This window comes from Cygnus olor, chromosome 8, assembly GCF_009769625.2.
Source record: "Cygnus olor isolate bCygOlo1 chromosome 8, bCygOlo1.pri.v2, whole genome shotgun sequence".
NCBI classification, from domain to species: Eukaryota; Metazoa; Chordata; class Aves; order Anseriformes; family Anatidae; genus Cygnus; species Cygnus olor.
The window spans coordinates 22130488-22151275 of record NC_049176.1 but is presented as its reverse complement, the minus strand read 5'-3'; the positions used below and the strand labels follow the sequence as shown (position 1 = coordinate 22151275).

General features: G+C 53.3%; 2 protein-coding genes across 4 annotated transcripts in view; one reads left to right on the top strand and one right to left on the bottom strand.

The window, feature by feature from the left end:
- Positions 1-4778, top strand: part of ERI3 (ERI1 exoribonuclease family member 3) — a 118444-nt gene extending 113666 nt beyond the window's left edge. For all 3 annotated transcript variants that reach the window (XM_040566408.1, XM_040566404.1, XM_040566405.1), the window contains exon 8: positions 3164-4778. In XM_040566408.1, the coding sequence (XP_040422342.1) occupies positions 3164-3246 (83 nt within the window). In that variant the 3' untranslated portion in view covers positions 3247-4778. The remainder of the gene's footprint in view (positions 1-3163) is intronic.
- Positions 4779-7399: 2621 nt separating this feature from the next.
- Positions 7400-20788, bottom strand: part of DMAP1 (DNA methyltransferase 1 associated protein 1) — a 30594-nt gene continuing 17205 nt past the window's right edge. Inside the window, exons 9-10 of the mRNA XM_040566401.1 lie at positions 13131-13203; positions 7400-11169 (exon numbers count right to left, since the gene is read on the bottom strand). Of these exons, the coding sequence (XP_040422335.1) occupies positions 10823-11169; positions 13131-13203 (420 nt within the window). The 3' untranslated portion in view covers positions 7400-10822. The remainder of the gene's footprint in view (positions 11170-13130; positions 13204-20788) is intronic.

The window sequence follows — 20788 nt, the reverse complement described above, 5'->3', positions numbered from 1 at the left end:
TTTTAAAGAGGAGGGAGTTAATAGTGCCCTCATTAAAAATCTATAGATTACCCCCCACCCCAAAAAAGAAAAAGCAGTTTATATTCATTAGGGCTATTGAATATAAAGTAATATGTTTGTGTAGGACATTGGAGTAATGTGATAATCCGTCCGCATATCAGGGAGAAATCCACTTAGCAACCCTGTCAGCTTGACAAGAAAAATGTGCCCATAAAGTCGGGAATACATTGAGGGAGCGAGCGCGAGGGAGAGCAGGGGCGCGCGGCCGTGCGCGCGTGCGCGCGGCTCCGGCAGAGCGGTGTTGGCGGCGCGGGGCCACCGTCACCCTGCTGCCGGCTCGGGGACACGGGCGGGCACCCCGCTGCCCTCCGAGGTGCCTGGGGCCGGGGCAGCAGGGGTGTGCTGGGGTGGGGAAAGTCGGGGCTCAGCCTGCTGCCACCCTGAGCATGGTCACCTGGTGGGACACGGGGCTGGCGGGCGACACCGGTGGCTGCGGGACCCCCTGCGGCAGCGTCCCCCGGGGAATAGCAGGGCTGCCCGCAGTCCTCTGCCTGCCTCGGCCCCGGGCTCGGCCCCCAGCCCCGTGGTCACCTTTGCAATGGATTAAGCACTGAAAGAGCAGAAAAGCAATCCCGTTCGCGCTCTCTTAGGTTGTCAATTGCCATTTTTGTAATAGAAATTCCTTTCACAAGGTAACAACGGCCAGATTTAGAGGATTTCATATTGCTAATAATTCCCCAAACAGCCATCTGACGGTGTTGTTTTAAAAGCCGCTTAGTTTTTTGCTTTGGAGTTTATGAAAATCTCCCACTCTAATATCCCGAGAGCCAGCCTGTAATTGTGTTATTAAATCAATCGGAGCGGATTACATTGTAAAATCAATAGATGGCTGTAATTGCATATTAGAAAGTTGTTCTGCTGTTGTTGATTTTTTTTTACATGGATAATTATAATAAGCGTGTTTACCTTAGCGCTGATTTGGAATGAGTCTCACTAAATGACTTACGACGAGCTGGGCGCTCCCGCTGCCAGGGGGCCGTGCCGTCATTTGGGGTGGCGAGGGCGATGCTGCCTGCCTGGGCGCAATTTCTCGGCAGGCCATGTCCCCGCGATGTCCCGCTGGGAGCCAGCTCCTGGGGAAGCTGCGGTGCATGGGGCCGCTTGGCTGGGCGCGAGATGGAGGGGCCGGGGTCTGTGGGCAGGAGCTGGGGGGGTGCAGCAGCGGGGGAGCCGAGAGCGAGCCTTGTCCTGGGACTGTGGGACGGCGACACCGCCCTGAGCAGCCCCCCAACTCCACGAGGTGCTGGCTTTGAACAGGGACAAGTGGCGACGGGAGCTGGCGCAGGGCGGGACACGCTTCGTGTGCCAGGCCCCGTCGGTGCCACCTCGGGCACCTCGGGATCTGCCACCGGCCGGGCGCTGGTGGCCGGGCAGGGCTGCGGGGCCGGGCAGGGCAGTGTGGTGGCACCGGCCCTGCCGCGGGCACCTGGCAGCGGGGCAGCGCTGCCCGTCTGCGCGGGGCCCTCAATCCGGCACGCGGCACTGTCAGCAGGCAGCCTGCTGTCTCCTAGACAGTGAAATATGGCCACAATTAGCCCGGATACAGTTCAATTATGATAAACAGCGTTTGCACCCTTTAAGCCGTGATTAAAAGGCCTCCTCCCGTTGATAGAGAGACCTAATTTCACATTATTATCGCTGTAGCTTGATTATAAAGCACTCCCTGGATTTACAGTTGGGAGATGGATGTGGAGGCTTCTTTATCATTTACACATCAGTAATGATGCAGCCTTCCCTCCACCACAACATCCATCCAGCGGCGGCGGGGAGAGGGGGGCCCGGGCTGCGCCCCCTCCCGGGGCGCCCTCTCCCCGTGTCAGCCGGGCCCCGCTGCCACACACAAGTGGGCAAAGTCACCCTTACGGTAACAGCTTGATAAATGGGCGCGCGGTAATGAAATGGAGACATCAAGGCGTGGGGCGAGGAAGAAAGAGTGGTAATCGGAACGAGTGGAGCTGTCCCGAAACGGAGGGGAGCGGGAAGAAGGATCGCCTCTGTGCCGTGTGCTGTCAAGGGAGAAATTACACATTTACTCTTGCTTTTTCTTAAGGAGACGGCCCTCATAGATCAAAACATGGATTTACAAGCCAATTTTCAACATGAAATATAGACACCAGGAATCAATTTAAGCCCGGCTTCTATTTTAGCAAACGGTGCCTGCGTTTAGTCCCAGGTAAATAACGCCAGGAGCGCCTGCCCCCTCCCCGCCTCGCAGCCCCGCGGCCTCTCGCTCTGGCCACCTCGGTGCCGTGGGCCGTCCCCCAGCACCGGGGCCGTCTGTGGCCCTGCAGCCCGGCGGCACGGCGGCACGGCATCCTGGGGCCAGCAGGCACGGGGTGGCACCGAGGGACAGCCCTGGCTGGGACGGGGACAACCCCGAAGCACGGAAGCAGGCGTCGGTGCTGCGGCAGGGAGAGCCGGGTGCCACGCAGCCCCTGCCCGAGGAGGGCGAGGGGAAGGGGAACGTGCGTGGCTGGTGGAAGGCAGCTGCGGTGTCACCGGCCAGCCCCAGCCCCGGATGAGCTGCGGGGACAGCTCCTTCGTGGGCCTGGTGCCTTACGGGGGAGCTGGAAGGGGGCGGCCATCCGTAGGCTGGGTGGCTGGTGCTGGGATCACAGGGAAGCAGCTGCTGGCCCAGAGCTGGGGGGCCAGCATGGATCCGGCTCGTGGGAACGCTGCTGTTCCTATACATCCCCATGGCAGCGCCCCACAGCGAGCACTGGGCTGGGGGACACGGGGACACGGCAGCCGGGCATGGCCTGGGCAGTGCCGCTGCCCCAGGCCAGCCTCCAGTCCTGGCCGTGGGGCCGTCCCTGTGCAGCGGGGCCGTACCGAGTGGTGGTGACGGGGAGATGGGAGCCCTGCGCTCGCCCCACGCCGCTGGGGAGCCCCCCGACGGGGCTGGAAGCCCTGAGGAGCAGTGGCTGTAGGGGGTCGAGGTCAGCTTGTCCCCTTGGCTGGGCTGGAGGGGACACGGGGGCCGTGCAGCTCCGGGCACAGCCCTCACCCGGCCTCGGGGCTCGACCGAGGTCCCAGCTCTGCCCCGTGGCAGCCCTGGGCCGGAGCGCGGTTCTAACCCAGCGCCTCTGTGCTCTCTCCGCAGACGACTGTAAGAACATCGCCAACATCATGAAGACACTGGCCCATAGAGGCTTCATCTTCAAGCAGACCTCCAAACCCTTTTGATCCCCAGGGCAGGCCAGGCAGGGCTGCATGCGCCCGGCGCCGGCGAGGCGGGGAGGACGGGCTCTAGCATTCAAACGGCAACCGAGGCCAGAGGAACCGACACAAATCTCAATTCAGCTGTTACTCCAGTAGAGGTTGTATATATGGGAAGGCAAATCTGTGTAGACCTGATGTGACTCCCTCTCTGGGCTGCTCCGGACATTATGCCATGCTAGCGGACAGCCGCGTAGGGCGCTTGCACCACATTTTAGACTCGTAGTTTGTTCTTTTCTTTGGCTCCCGATTTCCGTCCCTCCCTCCATGTCCCACCCCGTCCTCCCTCTCCCGCCCTGTAGCCACAGCGTCCCCCTGGCATGGGCCGTCCCCGCCTTCCCCTCTTCTTTCTTTTCTCTGGTTTTATGTTTTCAGGCCTTGACGCCTGCTGCAGCGACGCCGGCACGTGCCCGCGCCCGGGCTGCGCTCGTAGAGGCTCAGCAGTGTCGAGACGGCCCCGACCCTCCCCAGCAGCCCCGGCCTCTCCCCGAGCGCCTTTTTCCCCTCTTTTTGAGTCAACACTAACCCCTCTTTGACTCCTGTATGTGACAAACGCAATCCGTCTCTTTATGTTCAAGGTGAAGTGCCTGTATTCTCCGCTGCAGAGCCCCCGGCAGCCCCACCGCGGGCTGCGGGGCCCCGGAGGGCTCCCTTCAGTGGGGCAGGGGCCCGGCGGGCGGGCGGGCGGCGGGAGGGAGGTGACAGCGCCCGCGCAGAGCTCCCCCCCATCCCATCGCGTCCCATCCCGTCCCATCCCGTCCCCGTCCCGTCTGCTCGTGCCTCTTGCGGGGATGGGTGGGATGCCCGGCCCTGCCCCAGCCCCGCCGACCGATTCCAGCTCCACCAGGGCCAGGCCCGCCGCAGCACCGCGTCCATTGCCGGCGGTGGACGTGCCAGCGTGCGCTGGCCCCTCCCCCCCCCCCGACCCACAGGTACCTGAGCAGGGGAGCTGCAAATTGACCCAGGTCCCCGACCCTGCTCCCCTCCCATCCCCTCCGGCCTCCCCCGGTTCCCAAGCTGAGGCTCAGCCCCCGCGTGCCCACGGTCCCCGCACGCCGCGGGCCGTGCCGTGCCCCTCGCGGGTCCCCGCGGATGCTCAGCAGCAGCTGGCTTGTTGCCTGAGAGCCTTGCCGAGCACATCCCCTCCGGCTGGGTGGGCTCCCGGCCGGCCAGGGCGGTCAGGGGGCAGCTGTGGGGCAGGCTGAGGGCACGCGTCCCCCAGTGTCACCCAGCCCCGGGGCCCTGCTGAATGGAGCCCTCGTCCGGGTGCTGACCTGCAGGGAGGCTGCAGCCCCGGGCCCGTGCGTGCATGGCCTGGAGCGAAGCCGGTGACGGCAGCCAGAAGGGCAATACAGGCACTGAACTTGGCGGTACATGACTGCATGGTGTGTGGTGTTCCAGTTAAACCAACCGATAATGCAAACCCAGCATTTTCATTGTCTAGTTATTCCAATCCTTGCTGTAAATGTGCCACATGAATAAAGTTTGGGGGTAAAGGAGCCCGGGCTGTGCCCATGCATGTGCGAGTGTGTGCGGGGACGGAGGGGGCTGAGCCGGGTGGGTGCGTGGCAGCAGGATGCCCCACCAGCGGGGCTGCCCTCCCTGGGGGTGCAGCACCCCAGCACATCCGTGTACCCCAAATGCCATGTGTGAACGCAAGCTTTTTGGCTGTGAAAGGGAGATCGGGATATGCGCGCGCAGCCTTGGTGCTACCCAGCACAGCCTCGAGCCCACAGCAGGGTGACGGCCACCAGCAAGTCCCACGGGTGTCTGTCACCGCCCCCTGCCCTGCGGCCTGGCACGCAGTCCAGGATGAAGCCACATTCAGGAGGATGCCAAGCAGAGACGCGTGCTCCCAGCACACGCATTACCTACTACACAGCCCTGTGCCCATGCACAGAGCAGCTTTGCTCCCGGCCCTGTCCAGCACCTGGGAGCAGGGCACCCAGCAGCGCAGGGACCCCCCCAGGGACCTGCCCAGCACCGTGGTGCTGCAGGGAACAGGGATACGGCCACACAGCTGGCACGAAGCGGGCAGCTCCCGGAAAGCCCGGGCAGCCTCAGCCCGCTTGCTCCAAGCAAAGGTCACAGGGGTTTTAATGGCTCCCTCCGTGCAGCTCCCGATCAGCTTTATTGACCTATTTTCGATGGAGTCGTCTAATTAGTTTTCTATGAAAACTAAGAACTTGGCCTTTGCCCTTTACTCCTGCAGGCGAGAATGTGACTCAGAGGACGTTGTCACGGCGGATCGATCACCGGTTACACTTGAAAGGCAGCGCGGAGGGGACGAGGGGGTGGGCAGGCCAGGTGGGTGCCCAGCTCGGCACAGCACCGGGCACACAACTGGGGCCACCGGTGCCCGCAGTGCACGAACCCAGGCTGCCATCACTGCCTTCAGCGATGCCACAGCCCCTCCAGGACCTTACAGAACAAAAACCCGAACTACCCGGGGTGGAGCTGGGATGGCTCTCACCACCTCCTCCTGCTCTGCTCGGTCTGGCGGGGCTGATGACCACTCTGGTGCAGGTTGCAAACAATGGGTTCTGTATTTACAGGGACGCTCACAAAAATCTGGTGGGTAAAAAAAAGTCAGCCGGCTGTCCCGGGGGCTCCAGGACAGGGTGGCACCGACCGTGCACACAGCTCTGCACCTCCTCCTCGCCCAGCACAGGGGGCTCACGGCTTCTTCACCTTCTTGACGGAGGAGGAGCTGGAGGCTGACTCCCTTCGCTTTCTCTGCTCTGAGAGGGAGATGGGAAACAAAAGGAAAACCACGGTCAGCAGGTGGGAGCTGGCAAATGCACCCGCCTGCCCCGGAGCCTGTCCTGCAGCCGGCCGCAGGGTGTTGGGCTGCAGAGCCAGCGGTGCCCGAGCAGCTCTGAGCCGTGCTGCCACCCGCCTGGCTGGAGGCAGAGCCAGTCCTGGTGTGACAGAGCTAACCCGGCAGTGCCAAGGGGCTGGGCTGGCACCTTGGAGGGGGTGGCTCCTCCCCGACATGGGTAGGGCTTTGGGACAAGCGTCTTTGGGGTTGGGGGGGTCTGGGTGTGACCAGAACTGGGCTGAGCTCTGCAACAACCCGGCCCCGACGGAGCACACTTGTACACAACAAGCCCTATGGAGCAGGGCACCAGGAGAGGGGCAGAGCAGCTCACACTACGGCCAGCTGTGCTGGGGCTGCTTGGAGCAGGAACGGGCAGAGCCTGGAAACTCCTCTGCTGTCCAGGAGCTGCCATGACAATTCCCCAGGTGCACAGCAGGAGATGGAGAGGGAAAACCACAGCTCCTCAGAGAAACACCTCTCTTCTTCACCAATGTGACTGAGCAGGACTGATGGGCTCTGGTGGGTTCTCACCTTTCATGGAGTAAGTTTTAGGACTGACTCCGGGCATACATCAGGGGTAAAATGGGGCCATTCACACCACACCGGGAACACAACCCTCGCATACCACTGCACTGCGCTGAGTCTCCGTGCCAGGTGCTGCACAGACACCACGGCCACGGCTGCCTCCCATCATTGCGGGGTCAGCGCCCAAAGCTCCGGGCACACCAGCGCCCCAGCAGCGTGCGATCAGGTCCCCTTTGCACAACGGACCGCGGGCAGTGGGGAAGGAAGCGCTGCGCAGTCAGTGCCTGCGGCCAGGTCCCCGCCATGCTGAGCCCTGCAGCAAACCCCATCTCTAACGGGGCTCCCCAAAACACTCCCGGCCTCCCCATCCCTCCTCCTGCAGGTTCCTCGCACGCCGCTCCGTGTGCTCGGCGGCAGCGTGGTGGGAGGCCCTGCCGCCCGCCCCAGCGGGAAGGCGGCCCCAGTCCCCGCTGCGCGCCCGGCAGACGGCAAACAGAGCATGGAATTTGCACGGCTAAAAGTTAAATACAACACACACACAGATTTCGTCAGAGGGCCTGGCACGACTGCCTTCGCGGGATCCGATTAACGGGGAAATAAAAGGGCCAGAGAACCCACGCAGCAGTGCGAACAGATGCCCTATAAAAATCAAATACGTGGTAATCAAGGGGACCGAAAGGTACATTTAAAAAAACAAAAACCCACCCTGGAAACAAAGGAACGGGGCTTTGTGGCTTTCCTGGGAGGGCTGTGGAATTAATGGGGAAGAGCACATGTGTTTGATAATCTTTATATGGCAAAAGACCCATCTTTCAAATATGTCACAAATTCATATTAATCACCTTCCTATTGCCTTCTGTGGCGCAGCTATTCCAGTTGCCTTGGGCAAAATTGGGAACTGTCTGGTTAAAAAAAATGTTTTACATTATAATTTACAAGAGCCTACAAGTCTAGTTTCTTTTAATGGAAAGAACGATTAAAAAAAAAAAAAAGAGTGGAATATATATACACCCTGGTATATATACACTATATATATATATTAAAATATATATATATATAAAAGACAGATATTGTAACTCCATCTGGAAAGAGAGAATGTTTGATCTTAACAATGTAACTTCTAGCTTTCAAACAGGCTCAGAAAACAAGAAGTCAGCAGGAGTTCAGATAAAGGAAGCTTAAAAGTCAAATAATTCTGACTCTGAACCCGAGACTTCTTAGACTCAAGGTCTTTTCCTTTACCCATTAATGGGCTGACTTGTGAGCTCAGGAACAAAGTGCTGCAATGTGAGGATTTCTGAGAGTCACTCATTACAGATCACTGAGTGGAGTCTGAGTTGCGGAAATCAAAGGATCCAATCTGGAGTAACTGGCTGAACTTCTGCTTGGAACTAATTTGTTCCGAGTTCGGCTCACCTTTCACCTCCCGAAGGCCCCGAGCACAGTCCCTACCGGGGTCAGCGGCAGACGGCGCCGGGGGGATCCCGGCTCAGCTTTAATGGTCAGCGACGGGCACCGCAGCCCCTGGGAGATGGTGGATGGCAGCCCCAGGAGGAGGGACGCAGGGGATGCAGCAGGGCAGTGCAGTGCAGTGCTGGGCTTCCCGCTGCCCACAGCAGCCGCGGCACGCAGGCACCGCTCCTGCCCGGGGCTCACGGCGCACGCCCTGCTGCACGGAGCGCAGCGCTGACAGGAGGGGCTTCCAAGGGGGGCAGCAAGGCCCTAGGGATGGCATCACCGAGGGGCAGCGCTGCTGGGGACCCCCAGGGATGTCTGCTCCTGCCTATGCCCAGGGGAAGGGCTGAGCTGGAGAAAGGCCCTGGGGACAGCCCCATGCTGAGAGCACAGCCAGCTGTTGGCGCAACGGTTACCTCTGGGTGCTTTCATCCAACCATGCCGAATCCTGGAAAGGAATCCAGGCTTGCAGAGAAGAACAAGGGAGTCAGGGCTCAGTCCTATTCCTGGCTTTGCCACTCACTCTCCCCCAACATCTGGAGCAGGATACTTCTCTCCAGGGAAACAAATCTGGCTTCAGGGGAGCAGCTGGCTCGGAGGCTGAACTAATCCGTGCTCAAACCAACATGCGGAGTGCCATGGACGGGCAGTGCTAGCCAGCACAAAAGGATTCGTTCTCTAACTCAGAGGAATTTGAAGCAGGGAGATTAAACGCTTCCCCTGGCAGCTCAGTGGCAAAGCACAGGCTTGAACTCCAAGTTCAAGGCTGGCGTGGCTGGGCTAAACCACAGAAGCAGCCTTGGCGAGGTGCAGGGCAGGCTGCCACCCACAAACACCCACGGCCAGGGCTGCAGGAGGCAAAGGAGCACGGCACGCTGCTGAGCGGGCAGGCTGTGCCCCAGCACACCACCTGCCCAACAAACGGCTGCCTGTTGGTGCTACCAGCACTGCAGGGTGGGGACACTGCCATGCACCCCACCAGGACTGCCCCAGCCACCCCCCAACCTTCCAGGTGCTGATTTTTTATCTGTGACACCGAGTGAGAGGCACTGGGGCGGGGCAGGGAACACCAGCAACACACGGCCTCCAACCAGCTTAGCCCATCTTGGGAAAAGATGGTTGTGGGCCACGAGCTGCCGGTCCCTCACGCTGCCTGAGCACCCAGAACTGCAGGAAAGGTACAAGGCAAGTGCTGTGCTAGGCCGTGCCCAACTCTCCAAACATGCCCGAGCCAGGCGGAACATGGCACAGCAGCCCCATTCCCCTTCTCTCCGAGATACCCCTCCAGCTGGGATGTAATTTTTTCCCCCCTCAAAAGGTAACATAAAACGGTCACAGTGTGAATGTGCTTGACCTTTTGTCTTGGACTAATCTAATTGTGTCGTCTTTGTGTAATCAGCCGGTAAAGGTCAGTGCTGTATTTAACATGGAGGCCCTTTAGGTACTGAATTTGCCTTGCAGTGAATTAACTTGATTATATTTCTTTCAAATATGTCAGAGACCAGGTCAGTTTAACCCTCTCTGCGCTGCCCAGGCCCACCTCTTTGTTTCCAGCTCCAGGAGGTGGCGCTGAGGAAGGACGTGGTCAGAAACACACTCGGGCTCCCTCCTCCTGCAGCCATGGCCGCCACCACCACCACTCTCCCATCTTCCCAAGGAGCAGTCTCAAGGGAAAGCAGGTGTGTTGTGAACCAGCCCAAGAGGTTTCCAAACCGGGACATACTCTGGACCGCACGGAGGGGTGAGATTTCAGATGGAATGCAGTGGGGAAAAAAAGATTCAGAAGACTCCTTTGCAAACATGAACCTGTCTCAGCGGAACGCTTCCTTATGACTCCATATTGTCACAAGTGAATAGGACATTACTCAAGTCCAGATTAATGTGTCACCTCTGCCGTTGACAGATAAGGTGTTCTCAATATCCTGCAATAATACATTATACATTTTAGAAAGTAAAGGTCTGTGACACTACCGGGGCAGTTCGTCTGAGGCGTCGGGGATGCCACTGCGTGGAGACGGGCAGCTTTTTATCAGGCAGTTCAGCTCAGCTGTGCCAGGGGACCGCACGGAAGGGAAAGCAACCTTGGCTGACCCCCAGGCGTACCCTCGGCCCTGAGGCAGTGGTGAGGGGCTGGCAGCCTACCCTCGGGGAGGTAGGGAGGAGAGAGCTGGTGATGGATTTACAGCATGCACAGGACACTGTCGCAGGGCTCGTGGTTGAAGCTTCAGTGGCTTCCAGAACCCCTAGGTCTGGCTTTCCTTTCTCAGCACTGGAAGTGGGGTAGAGAAATACACCCCTTTGCTCTTCAGATGCCTCTCTCCTTCCCCAGCCTCCTGCCCCAGGTAGGGCTACCCCTCAGCTCCAGGGACTCGAGCAGATCATGGCTCATCATATCAAGGCTGCTTTTCCCACTTGCTTCCCTCTGCTGAGCAACCCTTATGGGGTTGCGTCTAGAAGGAAAATGCCTCAGGCCTGCAGCTGTACTGGCATCACTGTTGCTGCCCTGGTGCAAGCTCTCGTCACCCAAAGCCTCGCTGCTTTGGTCCACGGTGGCACCCGCATCAAGCCATCTGCCTGCATGCAGGATGTAGAAAGACCTGCTGACCCCACCTATAGCACCAAGAACACTGTCCAGCACAGGAGACAAGCCCAGAGAGCACTGGGACTTGGGGAAACGGGCGTGCTGTGCTCCCTTGGACGTGCACGCCTGGAGGGAGAGCAGGGCAGCATCCCCAGCGCTCGTCAGGGCATCTGCGTCGGAGACCTGAGTGCTCCCTGTTCTGCCCCCCCAACCTTCCTCCTCACCGAGTTGGGGGTCAGTGGTGCTCCTACTACATCAATGATCTGGTCCTTGGCATCTCCCTTGCCCTCCTCGATGCCGAGCCCTGCCTGGCCATCTGGATGGGCACCTTCCGCACTGAGGGGGCCAATGCTGCCAGCTTTGGCCAGCGCCTCGTAGCGGTGCCGTAACATCTGCAGCTCATATTCACAGTTGGCAAAGGCTTGCTTCAGCTCATACAGCAGCACCAGGTCACTCCGCAGCTCGTTGAACATCTGCACGATCTCCTCCGTGGGCATAGGGTTGAGATCTAGGGAGAAAAAGGAGTCCTGTTAAACGCCCAGAGCAGCAACCCCATGTCAGAAGATCCCTAGAAAGGTCCTGGCTGCACAGTTCACTCCCACAAAGATGTGCCAGGAGCCTCACTCCCATCATGTGGTTCTGTAACAGTTGAATACCTGGAATTTCCAGGCTGTCCTTTGGCTCTGGCCAAGGACTAAGGGTGAACCTGCTAAATTCAGGACTCACCAAGTGAAGGGCAAAGAAAGACTGAGACAGGTCAGACCAGAAGGCAGAACCTTGCTACCCACCAGCTGATACAATGGGAGTAAGTCCTTAGACACTGTTGCAGAAGACAGAAGAGCTCCCCTTGTCCCCTGTGCACGCACCAACAAGGAGCAGATGGGCTGAGCTCTCTCACCACTGCTCCTCCCAGAGCAGGGCTGAGGCGCAGAACCGCTTTGGTGCTGTGTTACAGGCACATCTTAACATGGACCTGAACTGCTGGTGGCGGGGGCTGGCAGACCACCCTGCACCTTGCGTTCTGCTGCAATCACACAGACAGAGCCAGGAAGAGCTGCGTGTTCTGGAAAAGGATGAAGCTCTGTGTATCTGTCCTGGTACAGCAGGGCCCTGCTGTCTGCAGGGCTGGCTGCACAACCCCTAACCGCTAGCAGTGTATTCACCCACACAAAGCCCAGGTGGTTTTTCTGCACTCTACGGCACAACAGGGCTGGAGCTCCAGGAAACCCTTGAGATGTGTGTATGTTATAAAGCTGGAGTGGGGAGTCAGAAACCCCTCCTTACCCTCACGGAAAGTGGGCTTTAAGAGGCACTCAGATCCTTCCAAAGGCTTCCCTAGCAAGCTCAGCTGGCACTCTTTCAGCCTCAATCCTGCCATTCCACTAAACACTTTTACACTCCAATTAATCTCCTTCCATCTCTCTCTCCTTTATTGTCAGTCAAAAGATCTACCTATTTTTCCCTGGGCTACAGACTGCTTTTAACAGGGAAAAAAAATGACAGTAACTCCCTTAGTTTTAAAGCAGAAAGGGGAAATCACCCGGGTTGAGCTGCTTTTACCAGCTACAGGAGGCTTTCGAAACTGCACACAGTCTCTGAGGCAACGTATCAAGCCACAGACCAGTTGGCCCAAAAAACTAACAAGAGCTAACAGAAGTCAGGGCTGGGAGCGGGTTCAGTAAGCTCTTGTAAATCACCGTACGGCTTTTTTTTTTTTTTTTTTTTTAAATTCCTGCAGACACAATGCAGGGGAAAAAGGACCTCAGGTGTCTAATCAAGGGGCACTGCATGCTGGGACCTGTAGTACCTGCAAACCACACTTGCTGCATGGAGGGCAGCAGCTGACCACGGGCTGCACTGCTTTCCCTCCGACTATGAGTGGGTATTGTACGTGGCAAGCAAACCCTTCTTTCTGCTGCTAAGACACTAGAGTTCAAGAGTGAGGGATGTGTGTTTACTTGCCTTTCAGCAGAGGTGCTCCAGATTTTCACACAGCATGCAGCCTATAAAGGGGGGATGAACAGTCCCAGACGCATTTTGGACTTGCCACCGTGAGCAGTAAATTAAGAGGAAACGAAGCTTGAAAGCAAGACAGGGCAGCCCTGAACAATGCGCATGCCATGGTCACTAACACACTTAGAAGTACCTCTCCCGGCAAGGCTGAGATTTGCCTTCCTAATACTGTGCTGCCTCTCTTGATGGTTAAAAAGGCCCAAACAAGAGAGAAACAAAGGGTCTTTTAAAACATTTTTCTACTGGGAGGAAAGAAAAAAACCCTGTGCATCTTGTTCTGGCTTTTACCCTCTCTCTTTCTTTTTTTTTTTTTTAAACACATAAAATATTTTAAAAACCATTCACATACTGTTATTCAAGAAACTGGCTGTATTACTAGGGGAAAAAATAGCCCATCTCAAGAACAAAGGCTAGCTCTGTGTGTCTCTTTCTCTCTCGCGTGCCCCCTTTACTCACCTACTCCGAGTTCCATCAGCATCTGCTCCAGGGCTTTAATCTTCTTCTGTCCCACCGAGCTTGGCAGTTTCATCTGGAACACAAAGGTAACAGAGCCACACAGCTCAGAGATAGCCCTCACTCACAGCCGTCTAGTTCAAAAGGCAAGAGAGCTTTTCTTTTTATAGTGCAGGGGGAACAAAAAAAGAAAGGGAGAGAAAGGAAAATCAAGTGGTAAGAGAAGGAGACAGGGGCTGAAAGTTTTCAGACTAGGTCCGAGGGCAGGTATTGAAAAGCCTGGTCGCGAGGGCTTTTATTTTCTCTCTCGTGTGTGTGCAAGACACGCTGTTTTACAGTTTCCATGTGTCACTGAATTAACAACAAAAGTTCTTCTCGGCTTCAAAACCTCTCCCGCGGTGCCCAGCCCATCAAAGGGCTCATTTACACAGTGGCTAATGTGCAACGCTGCCCTACTTTATTCGCTTTAGCCGGCCTGATTAGACTCATGCGCTAACAGACTCACTTCTCCTTTTACCTGCTGAGCCCCAGACCTGTGGGATTCATTTACAGAGCAGGCTTTATAACAAAGGGGAGAGACAGAGAGAGCACAGTTACTTGACTGGCGGAAGTGTGAACACACATTTACATCGGAGCTAAGGGGCTAGGTGAGAGAAGAAGCATCAGATGTGAGCTATGAAAGGGAAGCGGAGCTGGCCAGGAGAGGAAGAATGCATACACTTAGCAGGGTCCTTCCTCTGCATTCATTTGGGCTCTGGCAGGAGTGCTAGCTGCTCAGACCAAGCGTTTATTACATTACAAGCTGCATGAACACAGCTGGCACAATATGGCAGGGAGAACAGGGCTCCGAGCCCCGTGGATACATCCGAGAACGAACGAAAGCACATTCTTTCCTCGACGATGCTAGAAGACAGAGCAGGGGAGAGCTGAGTCACAACACAGCAGCCTCAAACACCTCGCTGCAACACTTTCACGGGCTGTCCCTCCGCATCCAGCCCTCGCAAGGTGACCCCACACCTGCACCTGGGGAGCACCATCCTAACAAAGCCTCCAGCTGCCCTTTCAACAGCCAAGAGGTGAAAGTTGCCTGCAGACACCCTGCATCCTACTGATACTTACGGATCAGTAGCCCCAACGTCTGCCAAACCAACCATGAGCCTGCATCACTGGCCTAGGAACGAGCTGAAGGAGAAGCCACTCTTTACGCCACCTTAAACCTGGATGTGATGGTCACCTTACCTCCCGTATGCCACTGGTTAAAGTTCCCCGAAACAGACAGCCCAATATCAGTTTCCCAAATTATACACACGTTTCCCACAGTGCTGCCCCAAAACCCCTGAAATGAAAACAACAGACACCATCTGGACCTTCTGAATTCCTCGGACAGCAGGAATAGTGCACGTGCACGCCCAAAGGGTGAGAACAGTAACCTTAACTCCGCTACGGCTGGATATGGCCCATCGCAGCTCCACAACCCAGTGCAAGGCTGGGAAAACCTGCCTTCTCCATCCCATCTTTTCAGACAAAAAGCCAGCGTACAGATGCTCCATAGCACCCCAGGGAACAGGCCTTTCACAGTCTGCTCTAGAAAGCATCTCATCCTTTTGCTAGATATTATCACCACAATAGACTCCAGCAAAGGACAAGGACTACCACCAGGGGAGAATTTCGAAGAAAAATGCCTGATCCAGGGGATGCAAAAGGAGCATTAGGGAAAGAAGAAAATCCACCCCTGTGCAAACAGCCAGGAAAGTAAGGACCAGAGGCCACCTCTGTCCTACTTTTATACCCTGAGGATCTCTGGCTCAGCACTGGGGTTTCTGCACAGCACTGAATTTCATACTTCAAAGACCAAATCTTTATGGAGAGGAAAAAGGCAGCCCAGAGAACTGGGGCTGGAGACGATAGACAGGTCTGGGTTTGTTGGTTCAAGGAAGAGCACAAGCTGCTCCCCTAGGAGGCTCTCACGAGCTCAAGGAACTACTAGCAATACATACAACTGCTCCAGCAAAGCCTTCGAGTGTAACACCATGTGTGTCCTGCTCATGTCTGATGGGAGCCTGGTCAACAAACACCGAGCCGAGGTCTTTACTCATGCTCCTGAAGATCAGAGGATGGGGCAGGGAGAGGCAGGACAAGGTAATTTAACTACAAAGACAGGAACACTGGAGATGCTGAGGAGTGGGGCTGTTTGTTTAGTTTAAAAACACATCAGTTAAGCTTCCTTTTAACTCAGGCAGGAGGATCTGGCCTGCCAACAGGAAGGCTTCATTGGTTTCTCAAAGCAAGAGTATATTTTAATTTTACCATCATTAAGAAAATGCTATGATTTATGTGGCTGCTGTCAGACTAATATCTTTAGAATTTAGCTGGCTAAGCCAATTCATCTCTAAGACTGATGAAGGCTGATTGCTCTCTATGCAAAATGTATTAAAACTAAATGAGCAGTCTATTACTCAAACGCTGCTGATAATCTGTTAGCCAGGGTCCGTTAGCTGGGCTGCCGTGTTGCAGGGGAGAACTCTTTGCGTCCCGTACGGCTCAGGCAGGCCCAAGCTGACTTCAGCAAGCCCTTCTTTGTGCTGGTGTTTTCAGCAGGTGTCCACAGATGAACCTGTGTGCTGGAAGTGATGCCTCAGCTGCCCTCGTTCCTGAGGAATGGGGCGATCCACAGGGATCACAGCACACAGAAGGGCTCTCTGGCTATGGATGTGTGAGCTGGGACGTGTGGATTCTGAAGGCCCCGTCTCTGCATTACTGAAAACACCACCCGGGGCAATCTTGTTGCTCACACCACAGCTCCTGGGATGATCTTGGCATTGGCACGGATCGAGCCCTCTGCAGGGGCTGAGGAAAACGCTGTTCCTCGGAGAACTCCAGCAAGCAACCACAGCTTCCGAGGTGAATGGCATTTGCCCTTTTCTTTCCTTCCTTATACAGGACTATTATTGTTATTTATTATCTTTAAAGTCCCCATGTAATAATAATACCCGGGAAACAGATTGCTCTAGTCAGAAAACTGATTAGCTGGGATTTTTGAGGTTACTATATTTCGGATGCTCTTCTCCTTTGACAGCCTCTCCCTACAGCCCTGTTTGCTCCACCAGCCTGCGCTTATAATTACACCAACGTCGCTTTTGATTTAAGGACTGCAATCTTTTGTCCTTGCTATAAACAACCTGCACTAAACACATGAACTGTGTGTATCAAGAGAAAAATAAATAAAGAGCTACAGAAAATTGTGTGAATCAACAGCACGAAGCTACGGCATCAGAGCCCCCCCTGTGCAGAGTCTCCCCCTGAAGGAGGAGGGCACTGCTCAGGAATTTGGGTCGTGCAGCTTAACTAGATGAGCACAGCACCCACCTCACTTCAGTGCAGGGCTGGACCGAATTGGGGTTGGCCCCGAGTGGTCAGATTGCTGCAGAGCGCTCTCACGGCTGAGTCCCCTCGAGCTTCTCAGTGATACAGGATTTTCTATGCCTTTACTTAATGTTCAAGACAACATTCTGCCAACAAAACCTCGCTAATTCACACTAATGACTAGGAGACCTACTGCAAATTAATTGTTAATTGGCAAAATTCATTAGATGAACAAACATGGTAAGAAGTAACTGAAGATACAGCCTCCCCAAATAGACTAGCTTCATTTGTTTGTGTTTGTCATTCTATTTTCATGATTTATGGTAATAATTTTAAGTGTAGTCATAAATGTATTTGAGCATATTTTGGACGAGTAATGAAGTCTGCGTAATAGCAGAGCTTGCAGCAGTGCCCTGTTGTGTCTCACAGCATCACCACCTGGCAGGTAGAGATTGCCACGGGCATCTGCATTAGGAGTAGGGACGGGTTTGCAGGATCTACAAGGACAGATTCAGCTGGATCCCACATCTCTCTGTGGTCACCTTAAATGTTCTGCTCTCAGTTTACTGCCTTCCTCATAGATTTCCTCATTTTCGGTGCTGAAAGCATCCAAAAAAAAACCCGCTTTGGTGCCGAAACTTTTTGTTTGGTCTCTCACCAAAATGATGTATCAGCGGTTACTCGGACATTTCATACGTCCGCTCCCTGATGCTGCACTTCAATCCATTTTAATTCAATTTCAAGACGGTCTTTTCCTTAAACTCACCATTCCCCAACCCTAAACAATATGACTGTCCTAAAACCGTTAATCCTAAGAACTCCACGCTTCTGACCTGTGTCTGTACGGCTATAAACTGTGGTTTTATGCACCGGTACCGTTGTTCAGCATTATAATACAGCTCACTGACATTGAAAACCACCTTCTTCATGGATTTCAGCAGCAATTCAAGAAAACTTTCTCATTAGGCACTTTCTTCATGGATGTCTTCAGAGTACTGAATTGCTTAGTGGGTTTCCAGGAAGGAGGAGCGCTAAAGTTTCAGATGAATAATGCTTTTCGCATTTTCTGGCTGAAGATGGGGAAAGAAGGTCAACCTTTTCCCGTCTGCACGGCTCTACTCTGCAGGAGCAGAGAGCCTCCACTTCTGCACAGTTTTAAGACTCAAGGAAGAACCATATTAAGTATTCTAACCTTAGAGCTCTGGAATTTAAAAAACCCCAACAGAGAAATTCAATTTCAGGTATGAATGTGCACATTTCTGGAAATTTGAAGTGCTTAACTGCTCAGAACTAAAGTCCTACAATGAGAAGTGGATGGGTAATTGCAATGGATATATGCAAAACTAAGAAAAGTTTGAAATTACACAGGTATTCTCTGCCTCAATGAGCATATACGCTACCCCCCACCCAAGCTTACAGCCATAGACCCCATGCCTTACGTCAGTGCCTGCTGATCTGCCAAACTAAGATTTAGGATTAAAAAAAAAATCATACTGTTATGCCATCTCTACTATGCTATGTAACACATTAAGCACAATGATCACTTTGGGATGGCACGTGACCATCGACTTGCTCCATCAATGAGGCTTAATGCTAAATAAACCAACCTTTTAAGAAGAAAACATGTCTATATTAACTTATGTAAATGGTTATTTCAGGGTGGGTTTTTTTAGACTGAAGTAAGACATACCTCACAAATTCCCAAACCAATTGTGCATAAACATAAATTCTGTACCTGAATCCTCCTAGTAAATTAAACCAGTTTTACTTGTTAGAGGAATATACCTAGTAATAGCTTTGTCAAGGATGATGGAGGCCAACAGGTCCCAGAGAAGCACAGAATACTCAGGCACATGGCAAGGAATCAGCTCATTGATCCTAGAAACATTATTGCACCGTTATGCATCTATAGCACTGATTCAGGGGTAAAGCTGAGAGACTTCCCGAAGGAAGCCAGAGGTCCTGAAGCATCAATGGCTCAGCACGATGGGCTTTTACCCATGCGGGTAAAAAGGTCTTCAAGGTTTCTGTACCATCTTACCCTTTCCCCCCTGGGATGCAGGCACAGATTGCTCTGATCCAGCACAAGTGGCTGTTCTAGTGCAAGGTGGCTGGAGCAAAATGATTTAAAGTCTCTTCCAACTCAAATCATTCCATGATTCTAAAATTAGAGTAACTTGGAATCTACGTGAATGACGGCTGATAACCTGGAAACAGAGTCAGTTTTCTCCCAGCTTGGCATCCAGGTTTTGACAAGAAACAAGGCACCTGAGAGGACAAAGACCTCACACCGTGAAAGGGCTGCCTGTCATTTAGGAGATGGCAATCCTTCCCCTTAAAAACCTTGTGCTTTAAGTAAATACAGCGCAAGTCTGGTAAAAATAAGTGTAATAGGGCTACAGGAAGCATTTGCATAGGGAAGAATAGTAAAACACATGGTACAGAAGAAAGAAATGCAAAGGACATTTTTACTGGACGGTGTTTTACATTAAAAGCACGTTAGGAGTACCACACTTCAGTACAGATCTGCAGATTCCCAGGTAACCCTGCCCTGCCGCTCTGTACAGGTGTAAAAAACAAGCTGAGGCCTGTAAAGGTGACTCCAAGGAATGGCTGCATGGTCCCTAAGCTGCAGCTGATGGAACCAAATGAAAAGCACAGACACGTGTGCTGTGATTACAGGGAGGGCCCTAAGAAGGGCCACAGGAGGTGGCACTGTGATGACAGCTTCACACAGCACAAGAATACTGCGAGAACTTCCAAATCAGACACACACCAAAGAAACTAGCAAAACATGCACTTAATCTTGAATTGACGTTGCTTTTCCCTTAAATAATTTAACTGAAGCTACACTCACACAAATACCAAAAACTACAGTGACTGATTACACTCCAATCATTATATAGGTTAAGCTAATTGGTTAAGCTAAAAATAAATATATAAGTTGCTTTGCGTGAGTTACATACAATCAGGGTGCCTGTGCACATGAAGGTGACAAAATAAAGGCTTTTCAAATCCGCCCAGGACTGGCGGACAAAAATCCCCAAGTCCTGGTGCTGCCCTGTGTTTGGTAGCTGATGATCCAACACAGAAGCAACACGCCTCTTCTACAGTACTGCAGGCCAAAAGAATTGTTAGCTTCAGACTGTCCACCTCCTGAGAAAAGAGAGTCTTTTCCAGAACTATAACTTATTTTAGCAGACCCCATTAGTGCATCCAGAGTGTGTTCTTTATACCTGAGAGCCTACTAAGGCTTTGGTCCAGATGCTTTCCCACAGCAGATTTCCATGAAAGAAGTGACAGATGCATTTTTCTTCCAGCAATTTAACATTAACTGCCCTGCAGCTCAGCTAAGAATGAGAACAGAGGAAGGGTGCTGGATTCACCTTCCCTACTTCATTTAAGATTTTGTATCCTTTTGTTGTTCTTTTAAAAAATAAATACTCCGGTATTTTCATCTCATTTCACTCTTTACAGACATGCATTTAATTAGGAAACGCACCGGCACTCACTTAACCCTAATTAAAGGGCATGTAATGCAACACAGAGATGGCAATGCCACAACATTAATTTGATCCAGCTTGCATCGTTTGTTCATGACTTTTATTCACAGAAATGAGGACACTACCTTCCTCTCATGCCTCTGCCAGGCTCCCCATGGAAATTACTCTCTCCCACTCTTGCAGAGTGCAAAATTTACAACTTCACTCTTGAAAAACTGCTAGCAGAAGCAACAAGCACATTTCAGCTAACTAATCCATGGGAAGTTCGGATCTGGAAACATAAACTTTCCTAACTAATAAGGGTATGCTGATCTCCATCAGACTGTCCTACCAGGATGCCTTGGACTGCAATCGATACAAAACAAATAAATTATTAATTGCTCCAAGTAATTAAATTTATCAAATCCAAATAAAAATAACTGATATTTTATGGAACTGCTTCCAAAGCTAAGCCTCTGAAGGGACGGTATTGATCACAGGAGGACAGACAGATGTTTCACATGTTCGCAGCCGATGAGGTCTGGGTTTGCATTAATGACAGGCAAGGAGCAGAGCCAACAGCCTGCGACGCAGAGTAAACAGGCAGTGTGCTTGGCCATTTAATTGTGGGTCAGATCAAATACAGAGAATAAACACACATACAACCCCATCTTCCCCTCAAGCATCATTCATCCTGGAGCCGTAGTAAGCACTCAGTTCATACTCCAAGGGAAAAAAAAAGAGGAAAAGAAATCACACATATGCATTGCCCCCCACTACCACAGTAAATTCTTATTCGTTAATCAGTGCTAAAAA